This window comes from Tachypleus tridentatus, chromosome 13, assembly GCF_004210375.1.
Source record: "Tachypleus tridentatus isolate NWPU-2018 chromosome 13, ASM421037v1, whole genome shotgun sequence".
NCBI lineage: Eukaryota > Metazoa > Arthropoda > Merostomata > Xiphosura > Limulidae > Tachypleus > Tachypleus tridentatus.
Genome location: NC_134837.1, coordinates 79,239,591 through 79,256,889, shown reverse-complemented (window position 1 = coordinate 79,256,889; position 17,299 = coordinate 79,239,591). Strand labels below are relative to the sequence as shown.

The window sequence follows — 17,299 nt, the reverse complement described above, 5'->3', positions numbered from 1 at the left end:
TTTTATGTATCTAAATGTAAGACCAGTACAGTGGTAAAGATACGAAGTTTATTGTTATTCACAACCCTCATACGTGAAATGAAGTTAAAAATTAATTCGAATTTAAGATCCTTTTTGTGCCCTTGTAAAGAAGGATATACGTGTAGGAATATATAATATAAAACGAAGTCGAGAAAAATGGACAAATATGAATAGTCAAATAAAATGAAGTAGACATGGGCATCAATACAAATAATGCACGTGGGAAAAGCAAGTTGTTAACTCAGTTTAATATGAGGTTAAAAATTAATTAAATATAAAAACCTATTGTGGGTGAGAACAAGCCCACAACGTTCACCTTGAACTAATATTTACCGTCTGTAGCAGCTCGTAGCACGAAGGTACTTTTAACAGAACAGAGGTAATATACAGTAAATTAAATAAAGACATTTCTCCAGAAATTAAGATTTTTAACTCCAATAGTAATAAATCAGTTCTACTGAATTTAACACCTAAAGGAAATAGAACGTAATATAATGAAATGAAAGTTGATTTAGAACAGACATAGAAAGAAACTTGCATTTATAATCATCAGCGAAACAAATAAGATAACATTAGAAGCCAGATAATATTGGGGTTTATTAACTGCTGTAGAAAGTACGTTTGTCACCAATAAATGTACGTATAGTGTTCTGCATGAAACGTTTGACAACTATGTCATCAGTGTACGTATAGTGTACTGCATGAAACGTTTGACAACTATGTCATCAGTGTACGTATAGTGTACTGCATGAAACGTTTGACAACTATGTCATCAGTGTACGTATAGTGTTCTGCATGAAACGTTTGACAACTATGTCATCAGTGTACGTATAGTGTACTGCATGAAACGTTTGACAACTATGTCATCAGTGTACGTATAGTGTACTGCATGAAACGTTTGACAACTATGTCATCAGTGTACGTATAGTGTTCTGCATGAAACGTTTGACAACTATGTCATCAGTGTACGTATAGTGTTCTGCATGAAACGTTTGACAACTATGTCATCAGTGTACGTATAGTGTACTGCATGAAACGTTTGACAACTATGTCATCAGTGTACGTATAGTGTACTGCATGAAACGTTTGACAACTATGTCATCAGTGTACGTATAGTGTTCTGCATGAAAAGTTTTGACAACTATGTCATCAGTGTACGTATAGTGTTCTGCATGGAAGTTTTGACAACTATGTCATCAGTGTACGTATAGTGTTCTGCATGGAAGTTTTGACAACTATGTCATCAGTGTACGTATAGTGTTCTGCATGGAAGTTTTGACAACTATGTCATCAGTGTACGTATAGTGTTCTGCATGGAAGTTTTGACAACTATGTCATTATTATTATTATATTCATAGTGTTGTTTATATAAAAGACAAACAACTGTATCAAAAATGGACTGGAAACTATAACAGCATGTTTGTAGAGCGTACTCTTTTAAAAGATTGAAAACTGTTTAATTTAACTTCGCGATTAACAACTACGTTTTCATTTCACGAGTTCAACCTTGATATATGCCTTGTGTCAAAACATATTCATTATAAATACAATCTATTGAATTAGATGATTTTATATTTGAACATCCAAACAAAATGTACATTACGAATTATGTTTATTATTCGTATATGTTTTATAGTAAAATAATGTCAATGCTTTGGATAGTTCTATCATCAGCATGTATTTACTTAGCTCTCTCATCACTGATGCAGTACAGAACCACTCAACGTATCTATTATTCATTATTAATATTATTACACTATTAAACAGCCTGATTGTAGGAATACTGTAAGGTGTATTTAATCACACGTATTAAAAAAATCTACGAAAATTGGTTAGGCCTATTTTATCTGGAGAAAGAAACTATTTAAAAAGTGTTTCATTACGTTTCACTAAGTTTTAAACTTAGGTTAACATATGTATCTCAGGACGGCTAGTATGGGTATTAATACTTTTACCAAAATAAAGTAGAGAATAACGTTTCGACCTTTTTAGGTCATCTGCAGGTTAACAAAGCGAGAGTTTACAACTCAATGTTGTCGGGCAGGTCTTAGGAACGAGAGTGTAAACGAGCATGGGATTGTAGGGGGAGTTGCAGTTAGATGTTAGATTACACTGTGCAATAAGGGTTTTGCTTCTTAAACACTGTTGGGTGTTCCTTATAGATTTTTGTCTGCTGATCACGAAAATCACGTCCAAATTTGCCCATCACGAACAGTTTCATCGCACTCTTCAGTTTTGCTATGATTGAAAAACGAAATCAGGGCAACTGGAATCCTTCAATGCTTGCTGATTACTGTTGGACTCTGCAACGTGATGCACCGGATATTTAATACAAACAAAAATCAGGAGCAAAACACTTTTAATTATGTTGAACTTAATAGCATATTAGAAACATAAACGCAATTAAATACGTTATTACCGATAAACAGTTAACTGTCTATTTCTCAGAATTCCTACGTGATGAAACAAAACCAAAACTGTATTTGTGCAAACCCACCAGGTACCTGTCACAATCAGCAAACACTTTTCAGGAAGCAAAACTTTTCAAAAAAATTGTTGTGCAGCGTTATTAATTAGTATAAATATAAAGGTGTTCCTTTACATTAGTTTGAGTAGTTGCGTTTGTTTATATTTGTTTCCCTATTTCGTATCTGGGTATTTTCTGTGGTTATGCTGTGTTTATTTGATTTTCAGTGTTAAAAAAACGTGTGAAGGTGTTTTTTTTTTGTTCTTTAAATCTGGTTTCCATTTTTCTGCTTGTTTTTCCAATGTAGAAGTCGTGTCAGTTGTTGCATTGTATTTTATAAATAATGTTGGTGTTGTGTTTGTCAGTGTAGTTTTACAACGTACCTGGTTTTTGAATTTAGCGTTTACTGGAGTGTTGTATTTTGTTATGTTTTTTCCAAATGTTGGTTATTTTTCTCTGATGTCGGGAATATATGGTGTGTGTGTGTTTTCTTATGTCATCTGCTAAGCCCACCGAGAGAAATCGAATCCCTGATTTTAGGGTTGTAAATCCGTAAACTTACCGCTGTACTAACGGGGGACAAAAATGTAGGGTATGTAACGGTGTAAGGCTTTGTAGTTTGTTGTATCTTGGGATTTGTTATTGTTTGTTTGTTGTTGATTGTGTTGTTGTTCTAGGTGTGTGCGTATAATTTTTTCCACAGTTTCTGAAAGAAATTTGTTGATGTTGATGAAGTGTTGTTTTATTTTGTTGATTTCGTCATTAATTTTATCACGTGAACATAGTTTTGTGGCTGTGTTTATTTGGTTTTTTAATATGGTGAGTTTTTGTTTTGTTTCATATGTTGAGTCCCAGGGAATGTATAGTCCAGTATGAGTGATTTTTCTGTGGACTTCTCTTTTGAACTGTGTATCGGTTCTTGTGATCTTGAGGTTGAGAAATATTATTTGGTTAGTTTTTTTGTGTTCACAGGTGAACTTAATGTCGGGGTGCATAGAGTTAACGTAGTTGAAAAACTAAGTGTATTTGTATTTTCCTCGTTGCAAAGCCACATCTGGCTATCTGCTGAGTCCACCGAGGGGAATCGAACCCATGATTTTAGGGTTGTAAATCCGTAGACTTACCGCTGTACCAGCGGGGAACAAACTAAGTGTATGTACTGTAGATGTGAATCCCGCAATTGTATCATCAACATACCTGCAACAGTATAGTGGTGAGTGTAAGGCTGAAATAATCGCTTTAGATTCAGTCTTTGTTATGAAAATAAAATGATGGCTAGAACTGGTGACACGGGATTTCTCATACTTAAGCAAATTTATTTGTAGGTAGTTTTGGTTATTGAACATAAAGTTAGTTTTGGTGGTAATGAATTCTATAAGGGTTGCTAACTGGTTGCTTGGGATGTGTATCAATGGGTTGAGGTTTTGGATATAAACTTTTAAAGCTATCTTGCAGGCTTCAGCGAGCAGGGAGATTACATCAAAACCGGCCATTAAGGCTTTATGATTTAGTTGATTAAGAATATATTTAAAGTTAAAAGAGTTTTTTGAAAAAGGAGCCAGATGGTGTTACATATTCAGAAAATGCCCACGTTATATAATTACCAATGTTGTAGTTAAATGATTCATAGATCGGTATTATGGGTTATAGTGGACAATCGGGTTTGTGAGGTTTAGGGGTGCCGTAGAGTTGTGGTGTGCGTGAGTCGGTCTTGCGTAGGTAAGAATAAAGGTTTTCTGAAATCGTTTTGGTTTTTCATTTGTAGTAGTATTTTGTTTAATTGGTTTTCATGTGTTTTTGTTGGATTTGTGTGCATTAGTTCAAATTTGTTTGTTTTTTAAATGTACTCATTTGTGTTCATTACAAGTATAGCATTGCCTTTATCTGCTATTAGAATTTTGATATTGTTGTCTTATTTCAGGTTGTTTATAAAAATAATATATTTTCGTGTGAGATTGTTTTTTAGTTTTATTTTCTGTGAATGGTTTTGCGTGAAAATTTTTTGAAAAGTTGTTTAAGATACTGTTATGAGGTGTTTCGGGGAAATATATGTTTTCAGTTCTAGAAAGATAAATTGTTGGTTGTCGTTAAAATTGTTGTTGAAGTTGTTTTTTTTCTAGTGGTTGTTTTTCTATTCTACACATTTTGAAAACATCAACAAAACAACGGAAAATAATTACCAGAAAGAAGACAATTTGAAAAACAATTCTATTTGTAACGGTTAGTTACAAACTCTCTCTTTGTTAATCAGAAGGTGATCTAAGAAAGTCGAAACGTTGTTCTCTGCTTTATTTTGATAAAACCTGTCCTGAGATACATTTTTACGTCAAATGGGTTTCTCGTCATCACATTTCTCATTCAAAATCCAGGAGGAACTAACTAGTCACATGAAGAACGCTTTTCTTCATCTGTAGTTCCATGTGATCTTAATCATTCTTGTCATAGGAAGGGTTTATTGCTTCTTCAGTGGGGGTGTTTAATTCTACTGCATATAAACAGTTTTTCAAGATGTTGGTTCAAGTATTTTATTTAGGTGTTTCAACTACCACTTTTAACAATTTTTTTTGTCTGAATTAACATTTTAGCCAACCCAGCTAACTAAGAGAGGTCAGAGTTGTCTTCTTTTTATTTACCATGACGAGTAGTTAATTAACCAGATGTCTTTCAAACAATTTAGCTTTGATTAAGTTGACACGTTGGTTTCATCTGTCACGTTTTGCATTAGATACCAGCATTCAGCAGTGAATAGGAATCTGTTCATCCTTTAATTGTATTAAGTACTACCAACAATCAATGCGTTCTTTGCTATTTATCTAGCTGAAGGCCAGGAAAATCCATTACAAGGATAAAACAACAGGACATTGTCTAAACTTAATTTTGCCTTAGTCGAAACTTCTGTCTATCAATCCATGTGGTAGAATACTAACATTTAACTCTTCAAAGTTTCTAAGTTTTGAAAGGAACATATGACGTTCAGACTGTTCAAGAATGACCTAAAATCATAGTTTTGTTATTTTCTGAAATATAGTAACACTGGTATCTATTAACCGTTCAATCTTTATCATCAGATGTAACTTTTAAACTTAGCTGAACACCTAAACAATTCTAGTCGGCAACTATATTTCTCACAATGATAAACTTATCTTGTACTTTCTCAGGCGAATCAAATTCTGCACAACTTAAATTGATAAATTGATTACCAAGTGACAAGATAGTTTATCAAAACTCTAACGAATTTTAATACATCTGTATTCATTGTTAATAAACACACTTCACAACACGAGGGTTGTTCCAACATCTTCATCCACTAACAAACCCAGATAAGATTCTTTTACATTATTAAAGCAAGAAGTTTATGACAAGAACATGATGACTTATTCTACTTAAAGCTTGTCCCAGCTTCACATTTATTCGTGTTCCTTGCCACTGTTGTGATAGTAAAAACTTTCAATATCAGATATAAAGCCGATGATAGATATTAATCCAAGCCACATGTAAAGTCAGTGCTTTTGTGGTGGTCGTTCGTCAGAAATAGTATGTCAAATGATTACTATAAGCAATGTTTTAGGAGCTCCAGACACACTAATCTTGATAAACCATTGTCATAAATTAAGACATTCTCACAGACAATTCTTCTTTCATTTGTGCTCAGTGATTACTTTTGGGTTCAGATTTGGTGTTTTGAAGCTGTTTGGTACGTGGCTGTGTTTACTGGACATCGAAATGTAAGTGTGACTGCCGTTCTGGCTGGTGTATAAGCAACTATGGTATTAGTAGTTACCAATAATCAACGCATTTCTCTAACTAGATAGTTTCAGAGACCAGCTGCTGCAGAAGGGTTATAAGGGTCCTTTTGACTGAGTTTATATTATGTACACTCTTTTCCAAGTTATCCCTCCACAGACAGCTCAGCGGCAAGTCTTAAAGTTTAAAATGCTAAAAAATCTTGCTTCGATACCCGCGATCAGAAGAGACCAGATAGCCGATTGTGTAATTGTACTTAACGACAAGCAAATAAATAAGTCCTGTTGCGTCTTATTGTGTAAAAAGTTCTTACATGGTTTTCTGGATCATTACCTTATACTGGATAACTTGAAAAAACAAAAGGGATTAGAAATTTCAGACTTATACGTGATACTGTAATGATTCAATTTGGAGTATTTTTATAATGTTATCATCAAAAAGTATTCTCCTTGTAGGCAAAAAAAGTTACATATCTATTCTAGTGAAAGTATCAGAGAAATGAGATTCAGAAGGGGAGAGGTTGTTATTGATACCTCACTTTTATGTCATGATTTATTTGTCGTGTAATAACGACATTGCAGTTCAAACATAACAGTGTTAATTAATTTGTTGACCAGTAATCATCCGTATAAGCACACGTTGTTTGAGTTATCCGTTCCTTGGTCATAAGTTGTTCAGGTTTACATTTTATCAAATCACTCAAGAATAATCATACAATGTCAAGACTCCGTACCAGGCACCTCAATCGCTGCTGAATATCCCTTTGTGATAGTGCTTAGATTTACCTAACTTTATTTCCGGAAACTAGCGCTGCAACATTGTTGTTTGATGTATGTGGTTGGAAAAATCACTTTTCTTTTGTGCAAAATGACAAAGTTTGATAGTTCTTGTCATCTACTAGAATACTGCTCAATCTTCATCATATTAAACTTCCTTTTCCACCTTGCTCTTCTAAACTTGACCAAGAAAATCTAAACAACTTTCACCATTCATACATAGGCCAGAAAAGGACATCACCACTTTGAACAGATATATTGGTTTATTAATCCAAAATTTTCCAGTTGGTGTTAATTTGCAGTAACGTAATTCCATCTGGTGCACCTTGCATGGAAGTTTCCTGGGTCCATTGGTAGGTCCAGTTGATTTGAACAATGTGGTAACTCCTTTTTCTTAGTTTCCTTTGTATGATTAGATCTTCATGCTACAGGTTATCTTCTCGAATATTTATATAAAAGTACTAGTCAAAGCTTTTCATGTTTTGAGAGTTTGTAATATTTCAAGAATATACACAGGTTTTAATAAACAAAGCTGATCCAATTATTAATTGTACATGTAGAACTAGAACACAGCAAACGAAATAAATTGAATAGATATTATTTTTATTTGAAAAACAAATGTCTGGGTTTACTGTTGAATATTAACCAAAACAGTTTCAAAACATTTACATTGTTGAGCTATACGACGATCCCCAACCATCCTTTTTCTTAATCAACTGCACAAACTACCTCTTAAATCCTGTCGTACCTCCCGTTACTGAGGAGCTAATTTACCTGCATAACATCTCTAGCCGAAAATATAACTTGTTTCGTACACAAGTGAAAAATAAAATAAGATTTTTTTCTAATGACAGAAAGTAAAGCCGAAAGATTATTTATCATAGAACAAAAAGCGAGGTCTTTTAAATGGAAAGAATTTATATTAAATATGATTTTTCTAAAGTTTAACTGTAAATTTAAAACTAGCTCTGATATTTATGATAACAATTAAATTAATAGAAATTATCAAGGTTCTTGAAATGTTTGATATGGAAAAGTTGCTTTCGCGTAAATGTAAATCTATGGTTATCGTAATGTATTTAAATCGTTCTTTAGGTTTGTTTGATGCACTATATAATATGAATGGTATCTTGTGTTGAACAAGTAAACTACGTTAAGGTAATATTGTTTTTAATTGGATGTTTGATGAAAAATTGTATTACAAGGATACAATAAACACTGTGGTAGTGTGTGGTTAACACTAGCATGAACAAAGATATATTTGAGATTGTTCTTGTTTTGGGAACTTTATTTCCAACGGTCACGGATTAAGTGTAAAATTTCCCCTCTCGCAACGCTGATGTTGAGTACTGATCTGGATCTATATAGATTTATGTTTGTACATGACAACTTATAGCTATCTAATTCAGAGTTGTAAACGACCACTTCTAGCAACCAAAGAATAGTAAAGAAAATTTTGAAGTGTCTTTTAGACCGATGCTGTAACTAGTGTTTGCACAACCATAAGATATCTCCTTGCGTCTGTCTACTGCTTTAGAGTTAACAAAGGTCAGGCTTAAAATGTTGGGAAATATGTAAAATTGCTATACGTAAAGGACGAGAAGCCTACAAGGTTTGTTTGTTTGTTTGTTTTGAATTTCGCGCAAAACTACAGGAGGGATATATGCGCTAGCCGTCCCTAATTTAGCACTGTAAGACTAAAGGGAAGGCAGATAGTCATCACCACCCATAACCAACTCTTGGGCTACTCTTTTACCAACGAATAGTGGAATTGACCGTCAAATTATAACGCCCCACAGCTGAAAGGGCGAACATGTTTGGTGTGATGGGGACTCAAACCCACAACCCTCAAATTACGAGTCGAACGTCTTATCCACCTGGCCATGCCGGGACGGTCCACAAGATGTATTACATAAACCAAGACAGGATGTAGATGCTAATTCCGACCAAAAGCCATGTAAATAAATATGACTCTTACTTTAAAAAAACAAGCTGAACAGTCAATATTATACGTTAAAAACCCATTATCATCCGAAAACCTGAAAATGTTTTAATTGTCAAGAATTTAGAAAGATTAAATGATTAAAATCACTTAAGGAACTTAATCTCAACCAGCTGAGACTTTTATATTGATTTGTGATTTATCTAGTTTCAATCATTATTGCTGTGAAACACACGAATATCCAAAGTTTTTAGATCGCTCTAAATGTAACATATCTAATCATAAATTTAAACCTTCTTCGACATTGATCGATTAATATCATCAATTATTAAATATTAATTATATTTAACAGTCCAAAACAAATTTCTTTTTATTATGTCAAAATGAACGTAGTAATGATAAAACTGGAACGTTGGGTTTACCAGTGTCTACGATTGTATTAGTGAACAAATACATCTCGAAAAGTAAATATATCAATCCAATAGAGATGAGGACAATGATAGTTATGTTTATACGTAGAGTTAACTTTGTCCCTCAGAACATTTACCCTAATATAACTAGGATTTCATTTATATTAACACAACTAAGATTTAGTACAACTTGTTCAACTTTAGTTAGTTCAATTTTGAAAATAAGTCAAACTGAATTATTCGAAAACTAATTTATTTGAAGCCATGTTAGTTGCGTTTCGTAAAAAAGGAGAAAATAGATTTGGAAATAGGGAAATATATTGTTTAGTTGCGTATATACTTATAAATTATATCTAGTTATAACTAATTTAAAACTATGTTTATACTGTAATAAATAGATGGCGCTGCTAAAAAGGGGTAAGAAGAATGACTCTGATAAACAGTTTTGAGATATTTATGTGTAGTGTTAAGAATTTCCTTAATTAAATCATCCGGTTTCCTTCTCGGAATCCATTAGTTACGCCACAAAGTTGGTTTGACGATGGTTACCCAGCCATCGTTTTCTTTGCTTGCATCGTATCAAGAACCAGGTACAACATCATTGTTTTAGACCACTGATCGAGAACGGGGGAATCTTCATTTCAAAACTGTTTTACCATCGAAACAAAAGGAACCTTACTAGGGAACCTTTTTTCAGGCTTTTGTCTAGCAGGGTCTCCTCTTTTGGATAGTCCAATCTGTCAGCCCCCGACTGTGGTCACAATAGTCTACCAAGGGCGAGTTATAGACCACTGGGCACCCAATTTTAAGACTGCGGAAAGCAAGCAAGTGGTCCATGAAAGACTGCGAGACAACTGAACCAATAGATTTTGTGTAGCTTATTGTTTCTTAATTAGTATCCCATTCATCATCTAGATCCTCATGTACTGAAGCTTGTATCCTACGAACCGCACTGCATGTCAGTACTATTTGCTTTCAATGCGTGGGTTTTAATTGCTCCACATGCATATGTTTAATATACGCATGATGTTCAGTTTTTATGTAGTTTTCTTATTTTTGACACTGGTTTCCAAAAGTAGTTAGTTTCTCTGTGAATTATTTATTTATGTATGTTTTAGTTGTGCGATATTTTTAAAATGCACTTTTCATGAAAACTTACACCGCTAAAAACCGGGTTTCGATACCTGTGATGGTTGTAGCATAGGTGGCTCATTGTGCAACTTTGTGCTTGTTTTACAACAAACATATAAAATGTAAAAATGTAAAAAACAGTAAACATCTTATTTCTCAGAAAAGCATATTTCGAAAATAAACATGATTTTATGTACAACACAAACCTATGATTTTCATATATGGTACATATAAAATTAAGGCCCGGCTTGGCCAGGTGGTTAAGGCATTCGACTCGTAATCTGAGGATCGCGCATTCGAATCCCCGTCACACCAAATATATTCGCCCTTTAAGCCGTGGGGGCGTTATAATGTGACGGTCAATCCCACTATTTGTTGGTAAAAGAGTAGCCCAAGAATTGGAGGTGGGTGATGATGACTAGCTGCTTTCCATCTAGCCTTACACTGTTAAATTAGGGACGGCTAGCGCAAATAGCCCTCGTGTAGCTTTGCGTGAAATTCAAAACAAAACAAAAACAAATAAAATTCCGAATAAATGATGTTACATAATTTTATGACGTTCTATAAATCAAAGTATTGTCTATTTCCTTGAAAGTTTACTTTTTATATTCTGTTGATAAAAAAACAAAAAAACAACAAAACATTGTGTAACGTTTACATGCATTTTAACAAAATTGTTATTGTTTGTTTCGAATCGCTGTGTGAAATAACAGGACAGTTTTATCTGAACAATATGTTTATGCGCTCAGATACAAACTAACAGATCGAACCAGGTTAAGAAATACCCAAAGATATCCGGTGTGTATCATCAAATTTCATGGAACATCATTATAAACATGGAACGATTATATATATACCACACGCGGGGTTACTGCGCCAGCAAAAGCAGAGCGTGCCTGATAGGAGATTTGGTCTTCTGAAACGGGGGATTAATCGAGATGAGCCCGATAAGGACGTTGTCACCATGGAAATGCTGATAAGGGTACAGTCGGTACATCAACTTATAGAACTCACCACAGCTTTATTAATTCTCTTGCTCAGTATGACATAATGGCTGTTAGCTTTAACGGTGGAAGCGCGGAAACTGCTCCACTCTGTGTGGGTTTTCTTACTGGAACAAGTCTGTTGTTACCAAGTAAGATCTTAAGCGGTTACTTTAGCAACGTTACATTTTCTACAAAACACGAACTTTAGTTCAGCGATATAAACACGAAAATTATGTTTGCAAACATTTATTAACTTGTTAAGGTTCAAGTTTCCAGTGTATGTGTACCATTTGTTAGTTATGGGATTAATGTTTTTCCAGTACAAACTTCAACTAGTTTGTAGAATGTAATAACATTAAAACTAAATAAAGGTAGTGTCAGATCATTTCTAGCGTTGCACTTTCTAAGAATAGGGTATCAGGTCGTTAGTATATAGCACTTGCTGAAGACTGACCCAATCACAGCAATACTTTCATCTACAGATATTACGACCACATACCTCAAGACTGACTCAATCGTAGCAATACTTTCATCTACAGATATTACGACCACATTCCTCAAGACTGATTTTTTCTATTATTCAAATATTAAAACCTTGTTCCTTATTGTATTATTTAAAAGGTTCAGCCATGTATATAAATAGTGTAATACAGTAAGCAATGTTGTCAACTTTTCAAAATGGAATTATGTTTATTACAGTACTTGTACTTCTGTAACTCTTTAAGCTATATATATGTAACTGTACCTTTGTGTAAACTATTACCGTATGCGTGAATGAAGATAGATACTGGTTAGCATCAGTTTTCTGTCCTCCTGGTGTTGTACTACCTGTAAAAAAAAAAAAATTACGATTGGTAAAACGATATAAAGAAAATATCCGTGTTTTCCCTAAAATTACCGCAGATTCATTTACAGGTGTATATTTTTTGTTATGTATTCAACAGTTAGAATCTACGAAAACTGTAATTGAAGTATTCCTTTTTAATAGATATATATCTCAATCACAACGATAAACATCCCAACTTTAAATCGTGACGAGATTTAGTTATAGCTGGATTTAGAAAGAATGCTATATCACTCAGGCACATACATGTATGTACATATCTATAAATTCCATACATGCACATTTGCACTGAAATGCTGATTAAATAACATTTAACATTTAAACGATTTTCTGGTTGTGAGTAAAGGGTAAATAAACGATATATGTTTATACAGACAATGAAAGAAAGAAATAAACTTGTACTGAACTATATTAGAGGTATATAATTTTTATTTTTCATCATAAGAAGTCATTTTCTACATCTATTCTTATCTCATTCAATATTATATTCCTTTCTTATACATCTCGCTTATTTTTTCACTTAATACCAAAAACGTAAGGGAATATGATGGACAGCAGGGGTCAGCAAATGTCCGTCCTGCCCTCGACGTGATCTAGTATGACTATTGTGTACTGGCGAGGAGTGTCAGTTATCGAGAGACATGGTCTTGACAACCACTGTGGTCAAGTGAGTGCTGTCCGGAAACGTCCAAGCTACACAGACAACAGAAGCGATGTAATGACAGTTTCGTCTTTCAAGTTTGTGAATAGAGACAGGGGAAAACGTATAGAGATAAAGTCGATAACGTTACTGGTTGGTTTCATAAATGTTCGTTCAACCATATGTTCTATTTGATCTTAACGTCAAGTTAGTAACACGCAGACGTTAAGTTGTTACTAATAAAACGTTAGATTAATAAACTATAGTATAACGAGCGTAAAAAAAAAGCCAGATTAACTGTATACAAGATAGTCTACTTTCTCCCAAGAATACCAGAAGTTCCACATTACATTTCATTGTTCAGTAGTATTTTAGTACAATAAAATGTTATTTTTCAGAACACATTATTTTATCAGGCAATAGTAAGTTTTATGGGTTTATTATAAGAAAGATCGATTATTTAAACCTAGAAGTTTGTTTGTTTTTTAATTTCGAGCTAGCCGTCCTTAATTTAGCAGTGTAAGACTGGAGGGAAGGCAACTAGACATCACCACCCACCGCCAACTCTTGGGATACTCTTTTACCACTGAATAGTGAGATTGACCGTCACATTATAACGCCACCACGACTGATAGGGCGAGCATGTTTGGTGTGAGTGAGATTTGAACACAGTTCAGATTATGAATCGCGTGCCTTAACCACCTGACAATGCCAAGCCCAACCTAGAATTTTACAACTTTAACAGTCTATATTACAAGGCCTAAGGAACTTTTCTGGATTTATTTATGGACATTTGTAATATTTTATTGTTTACAAGGTACGTCTTATAAAAATATATTTTTGAGTACTTTTCTATGACAATCTGAAGACACCAACTTCACGTTCTTGTAATTGATATCAATGTAATGTGGGAATGTTACATGTTTTCATAAGTCGCATTGTTTAGTATTTTCTTATGGACAAATAATCGATAATAGTACTTGAAGTAAGTAAATATTTTGATATGCTTTCATATAAGTTATATTCTATTGTTTCTTTAATGTTAATTTCATTAATAGTAGTGTTAAAAGTGCGAAACATATTTATTTATTTCTAGTGTTTTATTAGTGAAAAAGATATATTGTGAGGATATTTTGCCTTCGGAGCTCTGTATATCGTTGAAGGGTCGTACACTAGTTGAACCTTGCAAGAGATTATTGGGATTACGGCCGAAAATATCATTAACAGTAAATTATATATATTGATAACTCAATAGAGTTTTATTTATATTCTATGTAGTGTAGCACAGTTTGATTATAAAGTAATAATAATAAAATAGATATTTAACATTTACATATTTTAATGCCAATTAATAGGAACAACTGTTTGAGTATTATTCGTTTAGAGGAATTACTGCGAATAGTGATCGACGTGGTTTATACATATCAACCTAAGTTAACTTAATTTAACATTAAAATAAAAAGTTCATTATATAACGGTGGTTCTAATAGACCTTCTAGGAGACTAATTATTAATTTGTTTGATTTTGAATTTCGCACAAAGCTACTCGAGGGCTATCTGTGCTAGCCGTCCTTAATTTAGCAATGTAAGACTAGAGGGAAGGCAGCTAGTCATCACCACCCACCGCCAACTCTTGGGCTACTCTTTTACCAACGTCACATTATAACACCCCCACGGCTGAAAGGGCGAGCATGTTTGGCGCGACGGGGATGCGAACCCGAGACCCTCAGATTACGAGTCACAAGCCGCCTTAACCCGCTTGACCATGCCATTCCTAATTTTTAATTTACTAGTCACTTTTTGTATTTAGTTTCTGATTAAAACTATAAAAAAATAGTGACGGATTTACCCTAGTGTCGGAACAGGAGGTGGAAATTAATTATACTCAGATTTCATTATAATAATAAGTTAATTCTTGTGTCAGGACCTGAGGTGCAAGTTAGTCATACTTTGATTTCAGCATAAGAATGATAATAATTTATTCCTAGTTTTAAGACCAAAGGTGCAAGTTAATCGTTCCTGTTACAATTTCAGTATAAGAATATCCCTCGTATCAGAACAGTACATGTAGATAAATCCTAACCTGGTTTCAGTACTGGGAACAAAAAACATTCTCATGAGTTTTCCAAAGCTGCTACCTCTTAATGACTGTGTCTGGTAGAGAAAGTAGATTAAATTTATATATATAATATCTATAATTTAGTGAAATGAGAATCTGTTTGAATTTGAAATAAATCGAATAATTATATCTCCATCTGATTGTGAACAATTACTTTTATAAATTAAGATGTATCTCTTTTTAATCGTGTGTATGGTATGCATGGCCAAGGTTTTCTGAATGATTTATAAATATATGTATTTTAAAATTCAATTTACTGAGTTTCTGTGACTGAAGAAGTGAACTTTGTGACTGAAGAAGTGAACTTTGTGACTGAAGAAGTGAATTTGTAAAAGTTTTTGTGACTGAAAAAGTAAATTTGTCCAATTTTTTGTGACTGGAGAAGTGAGTTTGTCCAACTTTTTGTGACTGAAGAAGTGACTTTATTCAAGTTTTTGTGACTGAAAATGTGAATTTGTTCAAGTTTCTGTAACTGAAGAAGGAAATTTGTCCAAATTTTTATAACTCAAAAGTGAATCTGTTCAAGTTTTTGTCACTGAAGAAGGGAATTTGTTCAAGTTTCTGTGATTGAAGAAGGAAATTTGTCCAAATTTTTTTGACTGAAGAAGTTAATTTGTTCAAGATTTTGTGACTGAGGAAGGAAATTTGTCCAAATTTTTGTGACAGACAAAGCGAATCTGTTCAAGTTTTTGTGTTTGTTTGTTTTTTTTTTTGAATTTCGCACAAAGCTACTCGAGGGCTATCTGTGCTAGCCGTCCCTAATTTAGGAGTGTAAGACTAGAGGGAAGGCAGCTAGTCATCACAACCCACCGCCAACTCTTGAGCTACTCTTTTACCAACGAATAGTGGGATTGACCGTCACATTATAACGCCCCCACGGATGAAAGGGCGAGCATGTTTGGCGCGACAGGGATGCGAACCCGCGACCCTCAGATTACGAGTCACACGCGTTAACACGCTTGGCCATGCCGGGCCAAGTTTTTGTCACTGAAGAAATAAATTTGTCCAAATTTTTGTGACTGAAGAAGTGAATCTGTTCAAGTTTTTGTGACTGAAGAAGTGAATTTGTTCAAGATATTATGACTGAAGAAGTGACTTTATTCAAGTTTTTGTGACTGAAGAAGGAGATTTGTCCAAATTTTTGTGACTGACGAAGTGAACTTGTTTAAGTTTTTGTAAATGAAAAAGTGAATTTGTTAAAGATTTTGTAGTTGAAGAAAATAATTTGTTCCATCGTTTAATGGTGCGTCTCTAAAAAATTATAACGAATTTGAGTAGTTCGTTAATCCAATAAAATAAAATGGAAGAGTAGAAGAAATAATTATTTCACATTACTCAGTACTAGATCACGTTTTGATATTTATTTAGAAGCCAATCGTTCTGTTACAAATGTTTTGATCGTGAACTTTATTCATTATGGTGACGTTTAAAGAAAGTCTAACCAGCAATTCTACAACTCTAGAACAAAAACGTTGCAATCATTTACTATTGAGTAAAAGATCATTTATCTTCTATAGCGAGTCAGACAAACTTTGATCTTCGAATGTCCGTTCAAAGCTTTTAATAACGAGACAATAGCAAGATAATGTGATCATGGATGTTCCATCCCGATCTGTGTAATGGTAGTTACGACTACTTTCCTACTACATACATATGTATAAGCAGCCTACATGAGTTGTTATCTCTCTCACTGCCTGATGTGTCCTTCTTTGGCTGGAAGCTTTTCTCGCCTGCTTTCCTTCTTCGTGATAATGGTCCCCAATTTCCGGTCTCTTCTTGCTTTGTTTGATGTGGATTGGATCCCACTGGAGTTACGTCTTTACTTTCAACCAAGAGCGCAGATTTTAATTGATCACGTGGTTTTCCCTTCTTTCTCCTACCCCCTCTCTGTGTAGACTAAGAGCAGAGCAAAAATACAAGAATTCCATCTGCACACGTGCTGTAGATAGCAGTACTACTTCGGTATATGCATGATGTGAATAGACCCTCTCTCGACATAATTAGCCTGGCACATCTTCCTGCGTCAGCGTGAAGTCTTGCCTTGTTGGTCTTATTAATCTATTGAAACGAGCTCTACTGAGAAAGCGCCGCCTGGAATTTCATAATGAATGACATATATATACATATATTTTACGTTAAATTAACTGTCTGTCCTAGTATTCTTAGTTTTATGATTGATATATGTTTATACGTTTACATGTGCTTAAACATGAAAAATT

General features: G+C 34.0%; 1 protein-coding gene and 1 long non-coding RNA gene across 6 annotated transcripts in view; one reads left to right on the top strand and one right to left on the bottom strand.

The window, feature by feature from the left end:
- Positions 1 to 17,299, top strand: part of LOC143237895 (uncharacterized) — a 199,689-nt gene that overhangs the window by 86,999 nt on the left and 95,391 nt on the right. The gene's annotated exons all lie outside the window — the stretch shown is intronic.
- Positions 1 to 17,299, bottom strand: part of LOC143237893 (uncharacterized) — an 89,488-nt gene that overhangs the window by 18,257 nt on the left and 53,932 nt on the right. For all 4 annotated transcript variants that reach the window (XR_013020316.1, XM_076477609.1, XM_076477608.1 and 1 more), the window contains exon 5: positions 12,223 to 12,305. Coding sequence is in view for 3 of the 4 variants with exons in the window: in XM_076477609.1 (XP_076333724.1) it covers positions 12,223 to 12,305 (83 nt within the window). In the remaining variant the exon portion in view is untranslated. The remainder of the gene's footprint in view (positions 1 to 12,222; positions 12,306 to 17,299) is intronic.